Source organism: Meles meles, chromosome 13 (genome assembly GCF_922984935.1).
Source record: "Meles meles chromosome 13, mMelMel3.1 paternal haplotype, whole genome shotgun sequence".
NCBI classification, from domain to species: domain Eukaryota; kingdom Metazoa; phylum Chordata; class Mammalia; order Carnivora; family Mustelidae; genus Meles; species Meles meles.
Window position 1 is genome coordinate 58,769,735 of NC_060078.1, and position 22,130 is coordinate 58,791,864.

The 22,130-nt window shown below is 42.8% G+C and overlaps 1 protein-coding gene across 1 annotated transcript in view; it reads right to left on the minus strand.

Annotated features, from left to right (window-relative positions):
* The window catches only part of GOT1 (glutamic-oxaloacetic transaminase 1), a 31,535-nt gene extending 27,019 nt beyond the window's left edge, over positions 1-4,516 (minus strand). Inside the window, exon 1 of the mRNA XM_046026942.1 lies at positions 4,286-4,516. Within this exon, the coding sequence (XP_045882898.1) occupies positions 4,286-4,403 (118 nt within the window). The 5' untranslated portion in view covers positions 4,404-4,516. The remainder of the gene's footprint in view (positions 1-4,285) is intronic.
* Positions 4,517-22,130: the final 17,614 nt, after the last annotated feature.

A 22,130-nucleotide genomic window follows, 5' to 3' on the forward strand; every position in this document is an offset into this window, starting at 1 on the left:
CTTAGAGCCTATTTCGAGGGGTTACATTTTGCTTCCCTTCACGGGACTGAGGGAACACCTGTCTGAAGGTCCAAGGGGCTTGGAGACAGGCGGCGTTTCAGGATCTGCATCTTCACGGCTCAGACAGAGGACCCGTGGAGGAGTATGGGTCAGAGTCTTGGAGGACATCCTCGTCTAAGGAACATAGTTTCAATGGGGAAACCACTGAAAGCACTTGAACAAGAGTGATGTGGACAGTGGTCCATTTTAACAGGATCATCTGAGTGACACGATAGAAAATATACTGCAAAGGGGAACAGGGATGGATCGTTAAGTCAGGCGGGTACTGGAGGCATTCAGAGAGGCAGTAATGAAGTCTTTGATTCAGGTAGTGGCAACAAGGATAAAGAAAAGACAAGACACTCAAAATAGATTTGAGGTAGAAAATACAGAACCTAATGACCAAATAAACTGACGTGGGATCAGGGAAAAAGATGACAAATGACTCAAAAGTCTGTCTAGTCTGGATAAAGGCTGGTGGTGATGTGGGGGCAGGGAGGGGGTGGATGGAGAAGGGGTCCAACTAAGACATGAAACGTAAGCAGGAAAGGAAAAGCTGGAGGGGAAGGTGGAAATGATGAGTTTTCTGAACATGCTGCATTTGTAGGATGTGTTTAGCAGACTGTACCAAGTATGGATCTGGCATTCAGGGAAGCAGTGCAGGATGGAAAGAAAGATTCCCTAATTACAGACGTCAACAGTACCTGAGCCATTGTAATAACAAGGACTTACTGAATACTTAGTACCTACCAGACACTGTGCTAAGCGCTTTACTTTTTCTTCTAACCCCCGTTTAATTCCTGTAATGACTCACAATACAGATATATGATCTGGAAACTGAGGTCAGAAGAGTTTAATAATTTGCCCAAGATCAAGTGGATTATAAGAGCTAGGCTTTCATATTATTAAGTTCATGGATCCATGTGGTTTTTTCTAAGAGCAAGAGAAAGCCTGAAGCAAGCAGACCCCAGAGGCCTGTGAGGGAGGCCTCTATCACACAGGTTTCAGGGGAGTTCAGGAGTGCTGCTTTCCAGAAGAAAGGAGGAACACAGAGAATTAAATCATCAAACTGTCCCCCTCCTCTCTTCTGAACCTCTCCACTTCCCTCACCCCCCTCCCCAGGAGCCCCTGCATGTATATATGCCTCTTGGCATATATACTTTTCCAATTTCCAACTAGAGTCACGGGACAAGGGCCAGGGAGTATTCATAAACACCTGATACAGAACTTATACCCAACAATTTTATGCGAAGATGCCAGAAATCCCCATTAAAAAACACAACAAATAGTGGCGCCTGGGTGGCTCAGTGGTTTAAGTCTCTGCCTTCGGCTCAGGTCATGATCTCAGGGTCCTGGGATCGAGCCCTGCATCGGGCTCTCTGCTCAGTGGGGAGCCTGTTTCTCCCTCTTTCTCTGCCTGCCTCTCTGCCTACTTGTGACCTCTCTCTCTGTCAAATAAATAAATAAATAAAGTATTTTAAAAAAAAAAACCCCACAACAAATATTAAAATAAGAGCAGGTTATTTGGAACTAAAGGAAGCTCAATTCCTGTGATAAACAGACTGGCGTCTATGAAGTAATGTCTTGTTCAGGCTGGACCCATGCCCCCCCTGCCCTTGAAGCCACTGGTCTCAAACCCTGAGAAGCACCCAAACTGGCCAGCTCAGGGCATGTAGTACTTAAATGTGACACTCTGCTTTACCTAGAAGGAAATTAGGGAACCGGTGCCAGGGAGAGTATCTCTGGAGACTCAGCAAGTAGAAACTAGGTAGTGAAATTATAGCTGCAGCTTATTTTAAACACGCCCAACAGCCCTAGAACATGAGCTGGATAATCTCCCCTGGGTTTTATCTTAAGGGGGTGGGGTGGGGAGTATCTTCTCCAAAGTCAGTGATTAATTAATTACATTCCCTTCACAAAGGATATACTTGGGGATTTGTGTTAACTAGAGCTAGAACATACAAAAGCTGGAAGGAGACCTCTCATTCTACTCTAATTAGACCCTTATCTGAGCACCTGCCATCCACCAAAAAAGAGATCGTAAAAAGAAAAATAGCATTTTTATCACTTTCACTTATGTATCACATTTCACACATAATTATTCATTTAATCCTCAGCCAACAAATGGGGCCAACATCATTATCCTACATGTAATGTGCTAGTGAATCTTTGAGTAGAATTTTAGAGGGAGGCATTCCATCTCTGCTCCTCATTTAACAGACTGAGTTCCAGATGTTATACAGCCCTCCCAAGGTCACGCTGCTGGACTGCAGGGATGGCCTGTACTGAGATCTCCTGGCTCTTCCCACTACAGTGCACTGGCAGCCTCTGGATCATCTGAAGGACCCAAAATAGAGGAAAGAACAGTTCCACCACCAATAGCCGTATGACCTGGGGCAAACTGCTTCATCCAACTGGGCTTCAGCTTCTTTCTGGGTACAACAACCCTCCAGAGACCTTGTACACATTAAATAAGATGAAAGGCACACATTATTTGTTCCTGGTAAGGAGGGGACGTTCCTGGGTTCCTGGGAAACATGACAAAGGCACCGTCACAGGTGAGATGACCACCTAACTGCAAACTCTACTTCTGGGCCAATCACTTCTGGCCTGGGCTGACAGGGCGCAACTTCTCTGCACCGAGCAGTTTATTTCTGAACCAATGTCAGAAATTATTTCATTTTGCAGTTCTTAAGCTGAAAATTTTTTCCAACATCTTCTGTGCAACCTGCCCAAAGAAATGCCAAAACAACTCTTACATAACCCGTACTTATTTGCCAGACATTATTCTAAGTGCTTGAAATGTATTTGAGTCTCACAAAAACCCTGTTAAGATCGTTTAATGGTAACCTAGACCCCCCACACACAAAAACTGAACATTTTTAGAAGATGTATTTAAGTCAACATCATATTATACATCTGGCCCTAATTAAATACTTGGAGGTTATAAACTGGATTTAAATTAAGAGCTTGAATGGTGCCCGACTCCAATTCAACTCAAGGCAAACTTTCAATACTTCTCCTACTTAGTAAAAACATCACTTACTCTCCATGGCTGAAACTATATGGTATTTACTTTTTTTTAAATACTTTATTATGGAAAATTTCAAACATACACAAAAGTCACAAGAGTAATAAAATGGGTGCCAACGTACCCATTACCTAGCCTAAACAAACCATACCTTTTAATGGCTTTTTTCTCACCTCTTTCCCATACTCCTTAGTGAAGACTTATTTTTAACAGGTCCTATGTACAGTCACTGAAGGAAGCCTGATTCTGAACCTCCTTCTCACCACCATCCACTACAAAATAGTTCGATTTTATCTTTCCAAAATTTCTGGTCCTTTTACTCTAAATCGGTTCCTTAACATGGAACATATTTTCTTCAACCTGGCTGGTCTTTGTGTATGATTAAGTGTGTTTGGAGCTTCACACATTTAAATGAGAGTGATAAGAAGTAACAAATTCACTGAAGGTTAGAGTTATTCTGAGGTACTCCAATCTAAACCTTTCTCTTGCAGAAGGGGAAACTGAGGCCCACACTCTCACCTGTCCAAGCAAGAACTGAAGACAAGAATGGGCAAAAACGAGCTTCTACTCCCTTTCTACTCTTTCCACTCCTTCCTACCATCTCTAACCATTCCTACCACAACCGCGAGGACCAGATTATTCCCAGGTCCTCCCAGGCTGCATTAACCTGTCTCAGAAGCACTTTAGTTTCTATTGTATCACACCTTGATGTTGATATCCTTGAGACCAAAAGCACACCTTGGGCTTTCTCCCCACAAGGCTTGGGTAAAGTGCTGATTGTGACCTACCTGGTAGTCACTCAAATATTTACTAACCCAGACCAGAGTTTCCTAAGGCTGAGTTCTCCTTCATTCGTTCTCCAGCAACCAGGACACAAGCCTGTCAGGAATTCCTAGCTTCCTCCCTCCCCTTATCTTGGGCCTCCCCATTTATTAACAGTGGAAAGGATGTAGTATAAAGAACACAGAATGGGAATTAGTAAAACTGGGTTTGTGTCCTGGCTGTTAGACCTGTACTCTGGACCTTGGGCACATCTCCTTTTTCCAAGGACTCCACATACCCATCTGTAAAATGGGCAGGTTGAAAAAACAGCCCCGTGATTCTTGACACTTCTCCAGCCAGCACCAAGCTAGGCCTCGGCCCTTCCCACCGCACCCACCACCCGGGTTAGGTCCGCTCCACAGCCCAGGTTGCTCCTACTCGCTGCATCTTTACCTCCCACTCCCAGGTTGACCTTGCGGGGGTCCGGATCCTCCCGGAAGTCGGCAGTGAGCTTAAAGACCAGGACCGGCTGGGCCTGCGGAACCTCGGCGAACACAGACGGGGGCGCCATGGCAGGAGATCTTGAGACAGGCGAGAGCTTCCACTCTGCGTCTGGAGCCACTGAGTCCGGTCTAGACACGACGACTGGAGGAGACTCTCACCTTCACCTAGCCGGCAGGGGCGGACCCGCGGCCTCCAATGGTCTAGCTGCGTCCGGAACTTGGCAACGCGGCTAACCAATCGGAAGCTTCTGACGCAGAAAGGGCAGGAGGGAGGGGACGCTCTTAGCCAATCCAAGCAGAGAATCTTATCGGAGGCCAGTCATGATGCAACCAATGCACTGGGCGCCGGCAGAGAGGGGGACCCGGACTAGGGTTGATTGGCAGAGCGGACTCCTATGGCTGAGGGCGTTCTTCCCGGGCCTCCGGGGCTGGCGGGAGGAGCCGAGCGGCGCGGGGCGCGGGAGGTGGCCTCCCTGACCTTCGAGGGCCCAGCGAGGAGGAAGGTGGCCGGAGGGAATTCCGGAGGATCGGCCTTCCGGCACCCAGGAGCAGGCGTTCTCGGGGCCGGGCCGGGCAGCGCACGCCTTCCTGACCCGGGCTGGCAGCCAGATCCCCGGCGTCTGCGTGCTCGGGACGAAAAGTCCTTGGCCTGAACCTGCAGCTCCGGAGCGCGCGCGGCGACCTTGACCATCCCTGCTCGCTGTTCTCCCCGAAGGAAATATGGGTGGGCTGCCTGCCTGGGTTTCAGGCAGGGGACATCCTACTAAAAGTGGGGGAGTGGCCTTTCCTTACAAAGAGGGTCCTGGCCCTCAAGGACCTTCAGGATCTGGGCAAGGTGTCCCTCTCCAGCTTTGCTCCCCCGTACGCACTCAACCAGATCTTGCTGTCATCATCTGGCTGGTACCCAAACTGCCTCTTCTTTTAGTCTGGCTGTTCCTTCTTCCCCAGTTCCTCTCTCCACCGGGCGACCTTCAAGATCCCGAGTCAATAAATGCCTCCTTCATAAAGACTCTCCTTAACCCCCACTCTGGTCAAAATCCGCCTCTCTTTTCCTGTGCTTCTGTACCTTGTTGGCAATATTACCATTTCCGAAAATGCCCTAGTTAAGAACCTAGCTCTGCACCCAGAACACCTAGCTTTAGATTCTGGCTCTGTCATTTACTGACAGGCAGGTTTAGGCAAGTGACTTAACCTCTCTGTTCCTGCTCTGTAAAGTGGAGATAATAGTATTTTCCTTAGGGCTGTTGTGGGGATTATATGAGTTGATACATATAAATTGTTTAGTTGCATATAGTAAGCACCCCCTAAATGTTAGTTAGCTGTTGTTGTCATTGCCCATCTGCCACACCCCTTGAAGATGGTAAGCTTCTTTTGGCTAGATATCCTACCCTATGTAAGTGTCCCCTAGTGTTTTGCACTTAGTAAGCAATAAATGGTGGAAGGACAAATCCATTCTCTTGGTGTTTGAGGAGAAAACTATACCCCAGTCTCTGTTCATTGATAATACAACAAATCTCAGAATGAATTTTCCATTCATAGTGACCAATACAAGCCAAAGAGACTTTGGGCAGCACCTGCCAGCCTTTGTATCATCTGCTTTTTTCCAGGAGCTTTGCCTCTGCTTTTAAAGCTAACTGTTCAGGGTGTTTCATTAACACTGCTTTCCCCTAACATTGCAAGTTCAACACTGAAGGTGAAATGACAATGAACTGTTAGTAGTTCTAAAAGCAGAGGCAAAGGGCAACGGCTGAGAGGGGTGTTCTACAGCCCAGCCTTCCCAGAGTTTGAGAAGGAGGATCTTCACATCGTTGGCCAACAGTATCATGGTCATTTCTTACGTCATTCCTGCGGGAAAAACAATCCGTGGTTACCTAAACATGATGAACTCAGCTAAGGCCAAATAAATATTTATTGACAATCTAAGCAGCTCCATAACCAAGTCAAGGAGGTAGGGGCAAAGAAAGTGACATCTGTAGTTTTTCTTCATGTCTTCATAATATCTGTTCTAAATTTTAGAAAGGGACAAACAGTTAACTAGGTGTAGCGGAGAGGGAAAGTACATATTATGTGGGATCCAAGTCTCAAACATTTTCCTTGGTAATATTAGGTTCTTGGAGATTACATTCAGTTCCCTCTCTCTTGAGCCCTGCACCCCATCCCTCTACACAAAATGCCAATCTTGAAATAAACAAAATGCTTTCCAGGCCATTGCTAATTTTAACACTTTGACTTGGAATTAAGCAATGCTGCCTCCCTGCTGAATGGATAGAACAAGCAAAAGACTCTTCAGAAGCAAACATTGCCCAGATAAGTAGGCAACCAGGCAAAGTGAGTGTCCAGGGAGAGAGCAGTAGAGTCAAAGGAAAGGAGAGCTAGTATTCTCCTTGCCTGATGATTTGCTGTGACTGTCATAGCATCCTCCCTACCAACTCCCTCCTGGCTTTTTTTCTTTCCCTTTTTCTTCAAAAGAATTGGGAGGGAGGAACTGGAAACCCACATGCAACAGCTTCATCTGGAATGAATTCTTGTAGAATATACATGCCTGGAAATCAGAAGTGTTCAGAGCTGAGCAGCGCTGCCCCAAGCATAAGAGGCAGTCCAGGCAGGTCGGCCATGGACACTGCACAGACCTTTAACCAAACCCAAACCTACTTACTGTATTCAGTTTTGCCCCTGATACCCTGAAGGTCTAAACTTAGGAACAAGTCGGGAGAGGGAGGAGTTTTTCACACTTTGCACTCAAGGGCAAAGTGCCTCAGAATACATTTAGGTGTATGGGGTCACTAAGGGTAGGATATTTATCAAAAGCTGACTTGTGAGCTGAATGAGTATTTCTTTAGAAGCCAAACCTGAAATCTGTTCAGAATCACTGTGTGGCTGAGTAGTGGCCAATAAGATAAGCATAGAGCCCCTAAGGCGGTGGTGTTCTCTGCTGTGTGGCATTTACTCTTGCTGAGAAAGGTGATCGCTTATCAACCTCGTCCTTCAAATTAACTGGCTTGTTTCCTGGGCATGCCTTAGTGGAACTATCATCTCCTTTCGCTTCTCTTCTCTCCCTTCGCTCCTTCCTCCTGTATGTAGGACTCTTCTCCCCACCTGCACACATGAATGGGACCAAGTGAGGGTCTGTTGGTCCTTCCCAACCCATAGAAGGGTATGTGCAATAAGGCCTGAAGTACATAGCAGCTAACCTTAGTTCCTGAACCGGGCACCCACATGGGCAGAACTTTTTTTTAAAGCTGCTGAGACCTTTGTACAACAGAGATATCAATTGGATGACAACTGTCGATGGTTTTATCTACTTCCAGGGCACCATTTAGAAACTCCTGTGCTGGTGCACCTGGCTAGCTCAGTCAGTGGAACATGTAACTCTTGATCTCGGGGTTTTTGAGTTCAAGCCCATAGCAGGTGCAGAGATTACTTAAGAATAAAATCTTTAAAGGGGCACCTGGGTGGTTCGGTTGGTTAAGCATCTGACCCTTGACCTCAGCTCAGGTCTGGATCCCAGGGTCTTGATCTCAAGCCCCATGTTGGACTCCACGCATGGAGCCTGCTTAAAAAAATAAAATCTTTAAAAGAAATTGTTGTGCTGTAGAGTGTTGGTACTTACAAAGCAGTACAGCTTCTAGAATTAGTTAGAATTAGGCCTAATTAGAATTAGGCCTCTAGAATTAGTTTCCTCTGCATGCCTCAGTTTCCTCACCTCATCTATAACATGGGGATAATATCAGTTCTACCTCATGGGGTTGCTGTGAGAATAAAATGATGTACTTTTAAAAGACATTTATTTACTTGAGAGAGAGAGCGAGCGTGATGAGGGAGAGGCTCAGAGAGAGAGGGAGAGAAGCAGACTCCCCACTGAGTGTGGAGTCTGATGCGGGGCTCTATCTCACAACTCTGACATCATGACTCAAGCCGGAATCAAGAATCGGACACTCACAGGTGCCTGGGTGACTCAGTTGGTTAAGCATCTGCCTTTGGCTCAGGTCATGATCCCAGTGTCCTGGGATCAAGTCCCGCATCATGCTCCCTGCTTAGCAGGAAGCCTGCTTCTCCCTCTCTCAATCCCCCTGCTTGTGATCCCTCTCTCACTGTGTCTCTCTCTGTCAAATAAATAAGTAAAAGCTTAAAAAAAAAAAAAAAGAGTCAGACACTCACACCCAAGTGCCTCAGAATTAAGTGATTTAATGGAAAACACTTTGAATTTTACAGGACACTTACTAAGTACTCAGTGTGTTCTCAGTCACCATCATCATCATCATCATCACAGATGTTGTTTACAAGCACTTGCCTTAGAGATTTGTTTCGTTTGTTCATTGAGAGACAGCTGCCTAGTAAAACAATGCATCTGCTTTGCACATACAATCAAATTCTAGTTTGATTACTAGTCAACTAGTCCTCTTACTAGTCCTGAAACTTGGAATAAGCTTCTTAAATTGGAACAAAAAGATTTTTGCTTAGTGTTGACACACACACTTTTAACACAGTTGTAGAAATTATTGCTATTATTTTATTTTGATGATGATGATGATTACTATAGAGATTACACTTTAGTCCCTGGATAGCTATAGGGTATTAGTTAGGCGAACTCCAAAATCTCTCTGTCTTGGCCTCTTGCAGGCATATATTCTGAAATTTTTTAAAGATGAAAAAGAAAGCAGAGAACACAAGTTCTTAAATATTTAGAGTCCTCCAAAAAGTCTTTGTAGAGATCTGTAAAATCTCAAAACAATTTAAAGGTAACAACACAATTAATACTTAATTAAAATATTAAAATGTTAATAATAACTTCTTGTATTTCTATATTATCTCTTTCTGACGAGTAAAAGGTGTTTTACAAATGCTATTCCAGGGGCGCCTGGGTGGCTCAGTCGGTTAAGCGGCTGCCTTCGGCTCACGTCATGATCCCACTATCCTGGGATCGAGTCCCGCATGGGGCTCTCCGCTCAGGCGGAAGCCTGCTTCTCCTCCCCTCCCCCCGCCTTCCTCTCTGCCTACTTGTGATCTCTGTGTCTGTCAAATAAATAAAATCTTAAAAAGAAAGAAAGAAATGCTATTCCACTACTCTCAACATTTCAAGGTGACTGTTGCCTCCTGTCAGAAAACACAAAGGAAATGGATAGCTTTAGCAAAAAGCAAACGAAAACACTTCAAGTAACAGAAGAATAGGAAGTCTGCAGACCTTAAGTCATAAGAAAGTTTCCTCTCCTTGCCCTGTTTCTCCCTAAATGCATCACAAATACAGCCTCTTACTTCTAGAACAAGGTGTTAAGCTTTCCTCCCTGCCTCCCACCCCAAGATGGGTATATCCTAACGTCCTATGCTTTGATGCAAGATGAGGGTAGGTGAAGAGATAATGAAGGGAACAGATTCAATGGGTTTGCCAAAAACAAATTTCTTTTAAACAACTCCTAAAAGGATAGTCTAACGCAATGTGGTATTATCCTAATCCATTCCACATAGCTCTTGAGGATAAAGGAGTGCATCGCTAAATTTCGACATCCAGCAGTAGAGGGCAGCACTGCCCTTCTTTTGCAAAACGCTGAGTGCTCCTAAGGAAAAGAAAAGACACTCTTGACCACCGTGCCTGTGTGTTTACTTTTACATAATGCTTTAGAAAAAGAAACTATTAGAGTCTTTTTCTTATTGTTTAGGTGATTAGGTAGAAAGAACGTCAGAGCCTGTATTGCCTTGAAGTAAATGGTGAAAAACACAGAATATGCTCAGGATATGGGTTCTGTCTAGCAAAGATAAACAGTAGCTTGACCCTGGGCAATCAGATAGGATTATTGTATGAACAGACCTAATTCTCCTGCACTTTCTGGGTAGAAGTCAATCTACTGAACTAGCAGGATGTGGTTTTTAAAATGTGTGTAATTCATATGGTCTTAGCCCAGATAACTAATTTTATTTTATTTTATTTTATTTTTTTAAGATTTTATTTTATTTATTTGACAGATAGAGATCACAAGTAGGGAGAGAGGCAGGCAAAGAGAGAGAAAGGAGGAAGCAGGCTCCCTGCCAAGCAGAGAGCTCGATGCGGGGCTCGATCCCAGGACCCTGGGATCATGACCTGAGCGAAAGGCAGAGGCTTTAACCCACTGAGCCACCCAGGCGCCCCAGATAACTAATTTTAAATCAGGATTTCGCAGATTTTATTTGGCTGTCTGTGTTAGATTTCCTCTCTATCAGACCTGGGTCAGATCAGACCTATCTCAACTATACCACTTGTATTGTGATCTTAAAGAATGATGTCAGACATGATGGTAAGGAATGTCTTTCATGGTACCATAGTTGGCTAAAGGACTGTGTGTATATAGCAGTAAAACTGAAAGGGCTTGTGTGCTAGTCCTCATTTTATTGCACTATGATTTGAGTTTCTCTGCCCAGTAGTAACAAGAAAAAAATAATCTGTTATTTTGTACTAAAAGTTACTTGATGCTCTTTGGCAGGATGACAGAGAGGAGAGAATAATCTTAACTTTAGCAAATGCATAACCATAGTATCCCTAGCACATTTGGGTTCTGCTCTAACCCTCAAAACTTCCTTGGCAGCAAATCTTCAGTGCTGATTTAAATCAATTCTACCAGGAGAAAGAGCTGGAAGACAGAGTCTAGTTCCCAGCTCTCTGTGTGAACTTGGAAAAATGATAACCTCTGAGCCTCTGTTTCCTCATCTGTTAAACAGAGATAATGCCTCCGAGATCTAGTAAAACAGTCAATTTAGAAACTATTAAAATGCTTTGAACGCCACTGAAGTTGCTAATGAATATTTCTATCACTGTAGCCCAAAAAGATTCCTGCCTTTTCTATAAATAAGATAGTGTCTTTTCTCCGCCTGTGGTGACATTATATTACCTGAGATGGTTCGTTTTCACAGGTACTTAAGTTTTTCCTCCAACTAGACTGCTTGTGAGTTCCTTGAGAACTGAAACCATCAACTGTATTTCCTGTTATCCTCTATGAGAATATATTTAGTACCTAATAAGTACTCAGATACATGCTGCTTGATTAAAAGCAAAAACCACAACAATGCAGAATTAACTTTTTATTGAATCGTAGTAAAAACATACATACATAATGTAAAATTTACCATCTTGACCATCTTAAAGTGTGTATACAGTAGCGTTAACTATATGCATATTGTCGAGCAAAAGATCTCTAGAACTTTTCCATCATACTTATTTCTATTTCAATTTAGTTATTCTTAATAACTATCTTCCACATCTCATGATGTCCCGAGAGCTTCCCTATTGATTGGGCAAAAATAGGAAAAAAAATTATAGGACTGTCCCTCTGTGGCTAGGGATGTATGGAACAAGCTTATCAAGACTTCCACTCTTTTAAATCCTTCCTGCCCTCATCGAGATTCTGCCTTAGTCTCTCTCTCATCCACAGATAAGTCATTTTCTACAAACTTGGGATCATACGCCAGAAAGGGAGTGCCTCTGTAAAATGCTTCTATAAAATGTGTTCACGAGTCATTCACATCTAACATATAATTAAACATTTATATAAAGGAAACTATTACATTATAATAGCAACACTTGTCAATTATTTGGTTTTTCAGAATATGTGACTTTTGTTAATTACTGAAATTAAAGTGCTATTTTAAATCGTTAATGGTATCATAGTAACAGTAATTTAGCTGGTATGGGGAGGACTGGGGACAATGTCCTCCAAAAATACTCTGCTTTGGCTATCGGTCTATGTGCTGTTAGGGCTCTCCGAGGACAGTGTGACAATATTGAACTCTCAGTATGTGGTTTTAGAAACTGCATCTTCTCAGCACAGAGTTTCATCTAAAGTGACTGCCGATTATCATGTCAAATTCATTTGACGTAAAAAGTTTGGTTTTCTCTTTTCCACCAAGTGAAAACAAAAATAAACTCTAGGTGGATTGAAGGTGTAAACATTTTAAGCTATGAACAAACTATGGAAAATAAAGGAGATTTTTAAAAATGGTGTTAAGGTAGAAGAGACTTTCCCCATCATGATATAATCTCAGAAGCCATAAAGATAAAAATTGACTTTATATGGCAATAGATACCATAAATAGAAACAGGATGACTTGGAAAAATTGTCTGGAATATGTTTATCGTGTGTATCACACCTGTTATATGCTCAGTGCTTCTTTGTATTGATAGAAAAATGAATTAAGGATATAAAAAATCAATCAAGACAGAATAAATACAAATGGCCAATAAACATACCAAAAAAATCACCCTTATTACTAAATTGAAACCCCACCAATTCATCCATTTTTGTTCATTAGACTGATAAAAACTAAAAATACTGGTAAATGATGTCGTTGAGAATGCAGGAGAAAAGGCACCCTTGTGCGCTATTGGTGAGGGTGTTGACAGATGAAATGCTTTCTTACACTGCATTTTTGGCAATATCAGTCAAAATTAAAATGGACATATCATTTTACCAAGCAAGTTCTCCTCTAGGAATCTATCCGAATGAAGTTTATACGAGTTTGACAAGATAGGCAGGTACAGAGGTAAACAGCTGTGCATTGCAGCATTGCTTTACTAGAAAAATACTAGGGGTGCCTGGCTGGCTCAGTCATTAAGCGTATGCCTTCAGCTCAGCTCACCATCCCAGGGCCCTGGGATCAAGCCCCGCATCTGGCTCCCTGCTTGGCAGGAAGCCTGCTTCTTCCTCTCCCACTTCCCCTGCTTCTGTTCCCTCTCTTGCTCTGTCTCTCTCTCTGTCTAATAAATAAATATTTTTTTTTAAAGAAAAATACTAAACGACAGAATTTCCAAGAAATGTGTCATTTTATAGCGTAAAAAAAAATCAAGTTCTTACTGAAAACATAACAGATTTGAAAGAGATTTCACAAGGATATAAAATTAAGATAGTCTCTAACAATGATAATTAGAACAGGAAGAAAAATGGTTGTCCAAAGCACTACAGATATTACCATTTAAAACTTCAGAAGTTTTGAGGAACTACTTTCACTAAAGAGCAATGTTGTGTGCTATAGTTCAGAGTTAATCTGGAAATCGAGAGAACCATCAAAAATCACATATTAATAAAATAGTGATTTTTAAAAATATAAATCCCAGACTCTGTATCCCAGGACCTAAAGAAAACAGTTCCCGGCACCTAGTAGACAATAAATACTGGCTGAATGAATGAATGACAATGACGCTTCCATCAGGGTTGTCCTAAGACTTGATGCAAAACTGCCTAAGGATTAGTGTTGATATATAACAAGTGTTTGGGAGATAAGAGTTCACTACTTTCCTGGAGGCCTATTGGTGCTTAATAATTGCCTGGCACATTATAAGAGTTTGTTTATTTAAAACTATGTATATAGTGCTTCCCATATGCCAGGTACTGTTTTAAGTGCTTTATAAACACTAACTCATTCAAATTACAAGAAGCTGAAGTAGCTGGTCTTATCATCCCACTTAAAAGATGAGGCAATTGAAGCAAAAAGCCATTGAGCAATTCCCCCAAGATGGCACGGCTGGACAACGGTGGGGATATGAACACAGATAGTCCAGCTTCAAGTCCCTGCCCCACTGTGCCATATTTGCTGGTCATGTGAGAAAAATTTATCCAATGAAAAAATGAATGTTACTGCTTTTAGAAATTATATTTTGTTTTTCATGTAGGGAGCTCAGAATATTTTATATTAAATCATACCTGAAAGTTAATCTTGCAACTTCCCTTTGAAGGAGAGCATATTTTAAAAACATTTAAAACGTATTATGAGTTTGGGGTGCCTGGGTGGCTCAGTGGGTTAAAACCTTTGCCTTCCGTTCAGGTCATGATCTCGGGGTCCTGAGATCGAGTCCCACATCGGGCTCTCTGCTCAGCGGGGAGCCTGCTTCCCCCTCTCTCTCTGCCTGCCTCTCTGCCTACTTGTGATCTCTGTCAAATAAATAAATAAAATTAAAAAAAATATTACAAGTTCATGAATTGTGTTTGAAAAGACCATGGGCAGGCCTTGTTCCTGGTCATGAAGTCACTATATTTGCTTTCTGATGTCACAGAATTTCCATACAACAGTTTAAAGTTCTGAGCATAAAGACACCTTGCTGTAGAAATGGAAGAGGCATAAAGGCTTACAGAGAACAATTATGTAACAAGATCAAAATTATTGAAAGGGGTAAGGAGGTGTGAGCTGCAATCTTCCACGTGACTAACGCATTGGCTCTCCTTTCCAGTTGGATCTCTCCTTTCCAATTGGATCTCTTCTTTCCAATTAGGAATCCTTCTTCTGTACTAGGCTTTGTAGACTTTTTTTTTTTTTTAAGATTTTATTCATTTATTTGACACAGAGAGAAATCACAAGTAGGCAGAGAGGCAGGCGAGAGAGAAGGGAGAAGCAGGCTCCCCACTGAGCAGAGAGCTTGAGGCGGGGCTCGATCCCAGGACCCTGAGATCATAACCTGAGCCGAAGGCAGAGGCTTAAACAACTGAGTCACCCAGGCACCCCTAGGCTTTGTACACTTCTTGAGAGATTTTTGTTTGTTTTAGTTTTAATCTAATTTAACTTCATCTCATAACATCATACCACTGTTTCTTTTTCATGATTTATTCATTCATATATTCAGTTCATTTAATTAATATTTATTGACCATCTACTATCTGCCAGGCATAGCACTGGGTGTTAAGGATAACATGGTGAACAAAAACAGTCCTCGTCCTCATGGCTTCTCTAATCTGATGGGTAAGACAGATAACAAGAACACTGCATACATGAAATTATGAACATCACAGCCATGAGAAGGCTGTGGAAAAGGCATGTGAGAGTATATGAAATAGGAAATGAATCTAGTTGAGGTCAGTTCTTTCCCTCTCAGAATGTTTCCTCTAGCATAGATATCATTCCTCTTCTACTTCCCATCTCAGCAGCACTTCTTAGATCGTACAGCTCGCACATACCAATCTTCAATTTATAGAATCCATTTTGACAGCCAATATATTGAAGAGAAAATATTAAAGGTATTAAAAATAATACCTTTATTACATCATTATTGCTTCTAGCTCTTTTGTTCCAAAAGATAAAAACAAAAAAGGTCATTTTAAAAAATCCAATTTCCATTAGTAAGATGTATTTTTTAATTTGAAGATTGAATTGGTTTCATTAAATGATCCATGAACATGCCCCTGTTTAGGGCATGGAATTCTAGGATGAGGGTTTCCTGGTTTAGCTGATGTAGAAGACAGGTTTCTTTGCCCTCCATCCTTCCCCACCCTGTAGTCCCTCTCCCTTCACTCCTCAGTCTGATGACACCCTATGTCTGCTGCTGGATTGGGTTCCCCATTGTATGTAGCTCATTACCGTTTACCTACATGTTTATTAATCAGAGTGTGGTCCTCGGACAGGTGTGTGGACCGGTGGCGTCGGTGTCATGTAGGTGCTTGTTAGAAATGCAAAATCTGGGGCGCCTGGGTGGCTCAGTGGTTTAAGCTGCTGCCTTCAGCTCGGGTCATGATCTCGGGGTCCTGGGATCGAGTCCCGCGTCGGGCTCTCTGCTTGGCGGGGAGCCTGCTTCCTCCTCTCTCTCTCTCTCTCTCTCTCTGCCTGCCTCTCTCCCTACTTGTGATCTCTATCTGTCAAATAAATAAATAAAATCTTTAAAAAAAAAGAAATGCAAAATCTCTGTCCCCGCCCCAGACCTACTAAGGCAGGATCTACACATGGAAAAGATCCCCAGATCCCCAGAGGCATCATTTTATCCCTATGAGTTTCCAGGAATGTAAAACGGACAAAGTCATTCCTGCCCAGCCTACCTTGCTCACAGCTTTGAATTAAAGAGGCTCTGAGATTTCAAAAAACAAAACAAAAGACATTTTCAAGAGATAAAGATGCTATGTAACTATTAAACATCAAATTTAACACTCTTTATTTTCACGTAGACAACTTGATTTATTAAACCTGTTTTCAGAGGAAAAAAAGATTACGCCTGACCATTAGATGGACTCTGTTCCTATAAAAATTGGTTGCACTATATTAAAATACTCCAGCGTTCTGTTCTATTCGTGTAATGTATAGATCAATGATCCTTGCTGCACATGAGAATCTTCAGATTTTTTTTCGTGAAAATCCAAAGCCTGAGCCCTACTCTCGAAGATTATCTGATTCAGTGGGTCTGTGGTACAGCTTGGACAGATGTACTTTTTTAAGGTTCCCCAGGTAAATCTAAGGTACTGCTAGGGTTCAGAATCCTTGACAGAAATAATAAGAAATGAGGAGAGTTAGACCTATGATGTAATAACCATAGAAGTAGCAACTGCTATTGTTTTTAGGAATTCATTCTACAAGAATATGTGTGCAAAGATGTATGTGCACAGAGCCTTGTTGCAGCATTAGTTGTTTGTTTGTTTTTTAAGATTTTATTTATTTATTTGACAGACAAAGATCACAAGTAAGCAGAGAGGCAGGCAGAGAGAGAGGGGGGAAGCAGGCTCCCTGCTGAGCAGAGAGCCCGATTCCGGCCTCGATCCCAGGACCCTGGGATCATGACCTGAACTGAAGGCAGAGGCTTTAATCCACTGAGCCACCCAGGCGCCCCTGCAGCATTATTTAAGAACAAACATACAGGAAATGACTTTAATGTCCACCAATTAGCAAATGATCACGTAAGCAGGACGCATCCATATAATACAATAATACAATACTGTGCTAATGTTAAAGTGAATGAGGAAGACATATCTCCTGCCATTAGAATATCTCCAAGATATATATTATGAAAATTTTAAAAGTTACCTAACAATATGTGATAATGATCTCATTCATGCGAAAAAACAAGTGTGCATATATACATACATGGCTATGTCAACGTTTAGAAAGATCACTGAAGGATACTCACCCATCCGCCGACAGCGGTTACCTCTCAGAAGAAGAATGGGTGTTAGGGGACTTTTCATTCTGTAAACTTCTAAATATTTTACAAGAATGTATCCATGTGCTCCTTGTGTAAGTACTCAAAATACATTCCAGGGCTGCTGGCTGTCATACCATCTGTAACCCTAGATAATAGACTATATAAACTAATTATTATTTTAATATCATAATCTTGAATATAATTGTATAATAAATAGTACAGTGGCTGACAAAAACAAAAGAAATCTATAATACCCACACAACACAAACACGGCTGGGACACCGAGCATTTCTGGTATTCGACCTGTCACTTCTCAACTCTGAGATGACTGGAATTATGTTGTTCGGACCTCTCAAGATCCCATCCCATCTGATGGGGGGATGACTCTGAGGACCACTCTAGTTCCTTGAGTTAAGAACCCCTCCAGGCAAGTGGATCCCACTTCTAGAAGGATCTCTATATTAGCATTCTGTAACTTCTCCCTTGTCCAGCCCTAGAAATCATGGAGGACAGAAGGCCACCTACAGCTCAGCCTTGCTGAGAGCCAGGCCTCCTCCATTGTAGGTCATCGGGAAGAGCAGGACTTTGTAGGAGGGCTGTGCGTCCTGTCTCGGGAAAGAGTCTCCAAGCCGGCTGGGACAGCTCTTCCTCTTTGAAATGGTGAGTAAGCCCTGGAAGTGTGTAATGAGAGAAATTGCTTACGGATCTGTCCCTCTCGGCCCCAGGCCACTTCTCGCTCTCTGAGAGAAACCGAAGGATTTTACAGCAATAGCATTGGGATAAAGTCGGCGCAGAGGCCGCCTGACAAAGAGCGAGCTTCCAGCCCCGAGTGGGGCCCTGCTGACAGCTCCTTAGAAACTGTCTCTCTCCCGGGCCCCCTTTCATTACTTCAAGTTCCAGAATCTGACAGAATTTGATGGGGAAAACAAGGCAAGAACATCCCCTGCGGCAACCAAGTCCCCACAGATCTCTCTGTGTCTGACAAGGAGAGTCGATGCCAACTACAAAACGTCTCCCTCACCTGAGCCGAGTGTGCTCTAACGGGCCCTGTGGCAAGGATCCCAGCAAGCCCCACCTACCCCAACTTAGACATCTCCGGAAAGAAAATCATTATAACCAGACAGTTCCTGGAATCCAAATGCCCCCTCTAGTCCCCAGAAAAGTGCGTAACATCTCAGGACGCCAAGGCAGTTACGCGTTGATTTACAGAAGTCTTTTCCGGGTTACACCCTCCACGTGGTCTTTGAGAGCTGGGGACCGTCTGAGATCTGAGAAGTCCGTCTGCGATTCCGAGCAGAGTGTCTGGAACTCCAGTCTTGCCAAATTACCAGAAAGGGTGAGGGGGTGGGTGTGAAGAAACCAAACGCCACTGTGTTCCAGACTGCGGTGAGAAAACACGCTGGGGGCTCTCCGACGGAAACCCACCTCAGAAACTCTCTGAAGCTTGTTTAAAACGCAGATCCTGACTCAAAAGGTGGGGAGTGGGTCCAAGGAATCTGCATTTTACAAACTCTCTAGGGGAGTCTAGATGAAGGCGATCCTGGGAACTCACTTTGAGAAACACTGCTGCTACCATGCCAACACCTCCAGCCAGGGCTCGTAATGGCACACCTCTTAGCCAACAAGGCTGGAACTGAGTGTCAGCAGCATTCTCCATTGGAAGTGGAGCCAGCTGTCTCTAGGCTTCTCCTGCAGGTACCAAGAGTCCCCAGAGGCCACTCCCAGCAGAGAGGCATCTCCAAGATCCATCATTCAGAGCCTCCAGTAGAAGGCACCACTCAACAAAGAGCTGCTGAGCCCCCCACTGCCACATGGTCCTAATGGTTGATTTGAACCAACTGATTGTTATTAGATCACAGGTTTTTGAACTCCACTGCGCATCGGAATGATGCAGGGAAGCTTGGTTAAAGTCCACGGACCCAGGCCCCATCCCAGAACCACCCTCAGGATGGAGCTGGTTGAAGTGGTAGTTTAACAAGCTACCAAGAGATGTAGATTTACTCCAGAGCTTTCTTTTCATCTTTAAGAAAAGCATCATAAAACTCCAGCCATGGCACTGCAAAAATTGAAGTCTAAAACATTAATTTTTAAAAAGATTTATTATTTAAAAAAATTTTTTTTTTATTTATTTGACAGAGAAAGAAATAACAAGAGAGGGAACACAAGCGAGGAGAGTGGGAGAGGGAGAAGCAGGCTTCCCGCCGAACAGGGATCCCTATGCGGGGCTCAATGCGGGGCTCGATCCCAGGACCTTGGGACCATGACCCGAGTAGATGCTTAACGACTGCCACCCAGGCGTACCTATTTACTTATTTTAGATAGGGGGTGAAGGGGCAGAGGGAGAGAGAGAATCCCAAAGCAGACTCCCTGCTGAGGGCAGAGCTCAGTCAATGCAGGACTCTGTCCCAGGACCCTGAGATGGTGACCTGAGCCAAGACCAAGAATTGGCCGCTCAACCAGTTAAGCTCCACTCAGGTGCCCGGAAAACTAAAACGTTATTAACACTGAAAACAATTGGTTCTCCTTCTTTGCTCTTTTAATGTCCCTAATAATTTTCTACCCAAGTATTCAAATACTCTCCGAGAGGAAAATAGCTACTAGACTCTCTGACTTGCTAAGTACCAATATGCTGTGGTTTAAGAAAATCCGTACTCAAAAATCCAAACTTTTAAAACTAATTAAAGATTATTTTTATCATGACAAAAATACACTGATAAAAACTAATATTTATTCATTTCTTACTATGTGCCAGGTACTCCTCTAAGCATTTTTTAAAATGTTAAAATAATGGGGCGTCCGGCTGCCTCAGTCAGAAGAGCATGGGAGTCTTGATCTCAAAGTCATGAGTTCCAGCCCCACACTGGGTGTAGAGATTACTTAAATGAGTAAATAAAAGCTGAAATGTTAAAACAACTAGCATTTATTGACCATTTGCTTTGTAATGAAAAAGATTATTTCATTTGTCTATCATTTCACTTAAGCATTTTGGATGGAGTAACAGAAAAGGACACTGAGGCACAAGCAAGTTAATTTACTTGTCAGACATTGCACAGCTGTGAAGCAGTAAGGCTGTATTTGAATCCAGAGACCAATTCTTAACCATTTTATCACCTTGCTCATATTAATCATAATAGTGTTTTATTCAACATATCTATCATAAGGCTGGTAAGTGCCAGTATTGGGGGTTATGTTCTAAGTACACAGTGACAAACAAGACGAATATGGCTCTTGCTTTCACAGTGCCCATGATCTGCTGGACGATCCAAATGTGTAAACAAGTTATTCATTGCAGTGTGAGGAGCGCAGTACCAGGAAATCACGGGTCAGGGGATAAGACACACAGCCTAGTCCTGGAGGAGTAAGAAGTAAGGAAGGTTTCTCATGAAAAGCGAGGCGTGACTGAAAATCTAGAGGATGAGTATAAATTGGCCAAGAAAAGAGAAGGTGAAAGGAGAGTCAGGGCTGAAGAGAGCGGTTGTCATAGGCCTGGTGGTAAGTCCATGATGCAGTGAGTCAAGGATATGAAAATGATTGGTACGATGGGAGCAGAGAGGGACAAGGGCACGATGTGAACAGTGAAATTGGAGAGACAAATCTGAACCAGATTTTGAAGTGTTAAAGGATGTCAGTGTGGGGAAAATCGGGATCCATTTAAAGGTGTCTGTCGGAGCATGAAGCTGAGGGGAGCGATTTGGCCTCAACCGTTGACTTGCGAATCACAGGGAGATCATAACACCCAGGGAAGGGAGAAGCCAGAGACCTTGGAACCACCAGCCTTCCAGGCTGGAAAGAGGAGGAGCCCCCAGAAGAGATTCAGGGTGTGTAAGAGGAAAACAATGAGATGTGACTCAATTTCCCCAAGATCACAAAGTCAGTAAGTGGCAAACTCAGATTTCAAAATGTCTCTACCTTTCCAAAGCCACGGTCTTGACCATTACATCTCTTAAATATTGTTTTCCTTTTCTACCTAAAATTATGGTTAATATAAAAATTTTATTTATACATATTTTTCCAGTAACCCATTTCTACCAAACAAAGCTAAAAACAAAAAAACAAATAAACAAAAACTTGTCAAGAAATTGGTTCACTGGATCCTTGAATTGAGTTAAGGAAGCAAACTCATGAAATGAGCTTCTCACTGCCTCCTCATATCTCTCCTGGTGTGCCCCACCATATCTTTGGCTTGGATATCCTTTCGTTCTACCTAAGAATGTCTCCTAGGTCATAGCCATGTATAGCCCATGGGCAAAGGCTTAGGATTTCTCTTCAGAGGTCTGCCTGTGTGGCACCAAGGCACTTGTACAAATCCAGGAACCACTCAGGCATCCGGAATTCTCCAAGGCACAAACCAAACATTAGTAATAATCTTGTTCCCGACCACATGTGTGTCTTCTCCAAAAGACAGATTAATGAAAACTCTGGTTGCTTTAGTTAACTATTTATTATTTTATTAAAGCAATAAACATATATATATGTACAAGTATGTATATATATATATATAATTAAGTGCAGAATATATAACAGTTCAGAAGTTACAGAGTGAAAATAAATTCTCACATTTCCCTGCCTGCCTGTCTGTCTCTTCCACTCCATTGCCTATAACCGCATTCCCAGAAATACCACTGTTAACAATTCAATATATATCTCTATGTGCATTCTTCTACACATATACAGAGTTCTTAAATGAAAAGGATCACGTTATCTCCCCATAGACTCGCCCACACGTGAAGGTGCCATTATTTCTTTAACCAGTTCTCCACTGATGGCCACTTGTATTCTTTCTGGGGATTTTTTGGCCTGCTCTTACTCCACAGAGCATGAGGGCCCCTAAAAGAATGTTGTTTGGCCTCAACTTTGGACTAATCATTTTTCTGAATTTGCCATTGTTTGTCCTTACATTTCCTCCCTTTTTGAGCTTGGTGGATGCTTCTCTCCTGCTGTT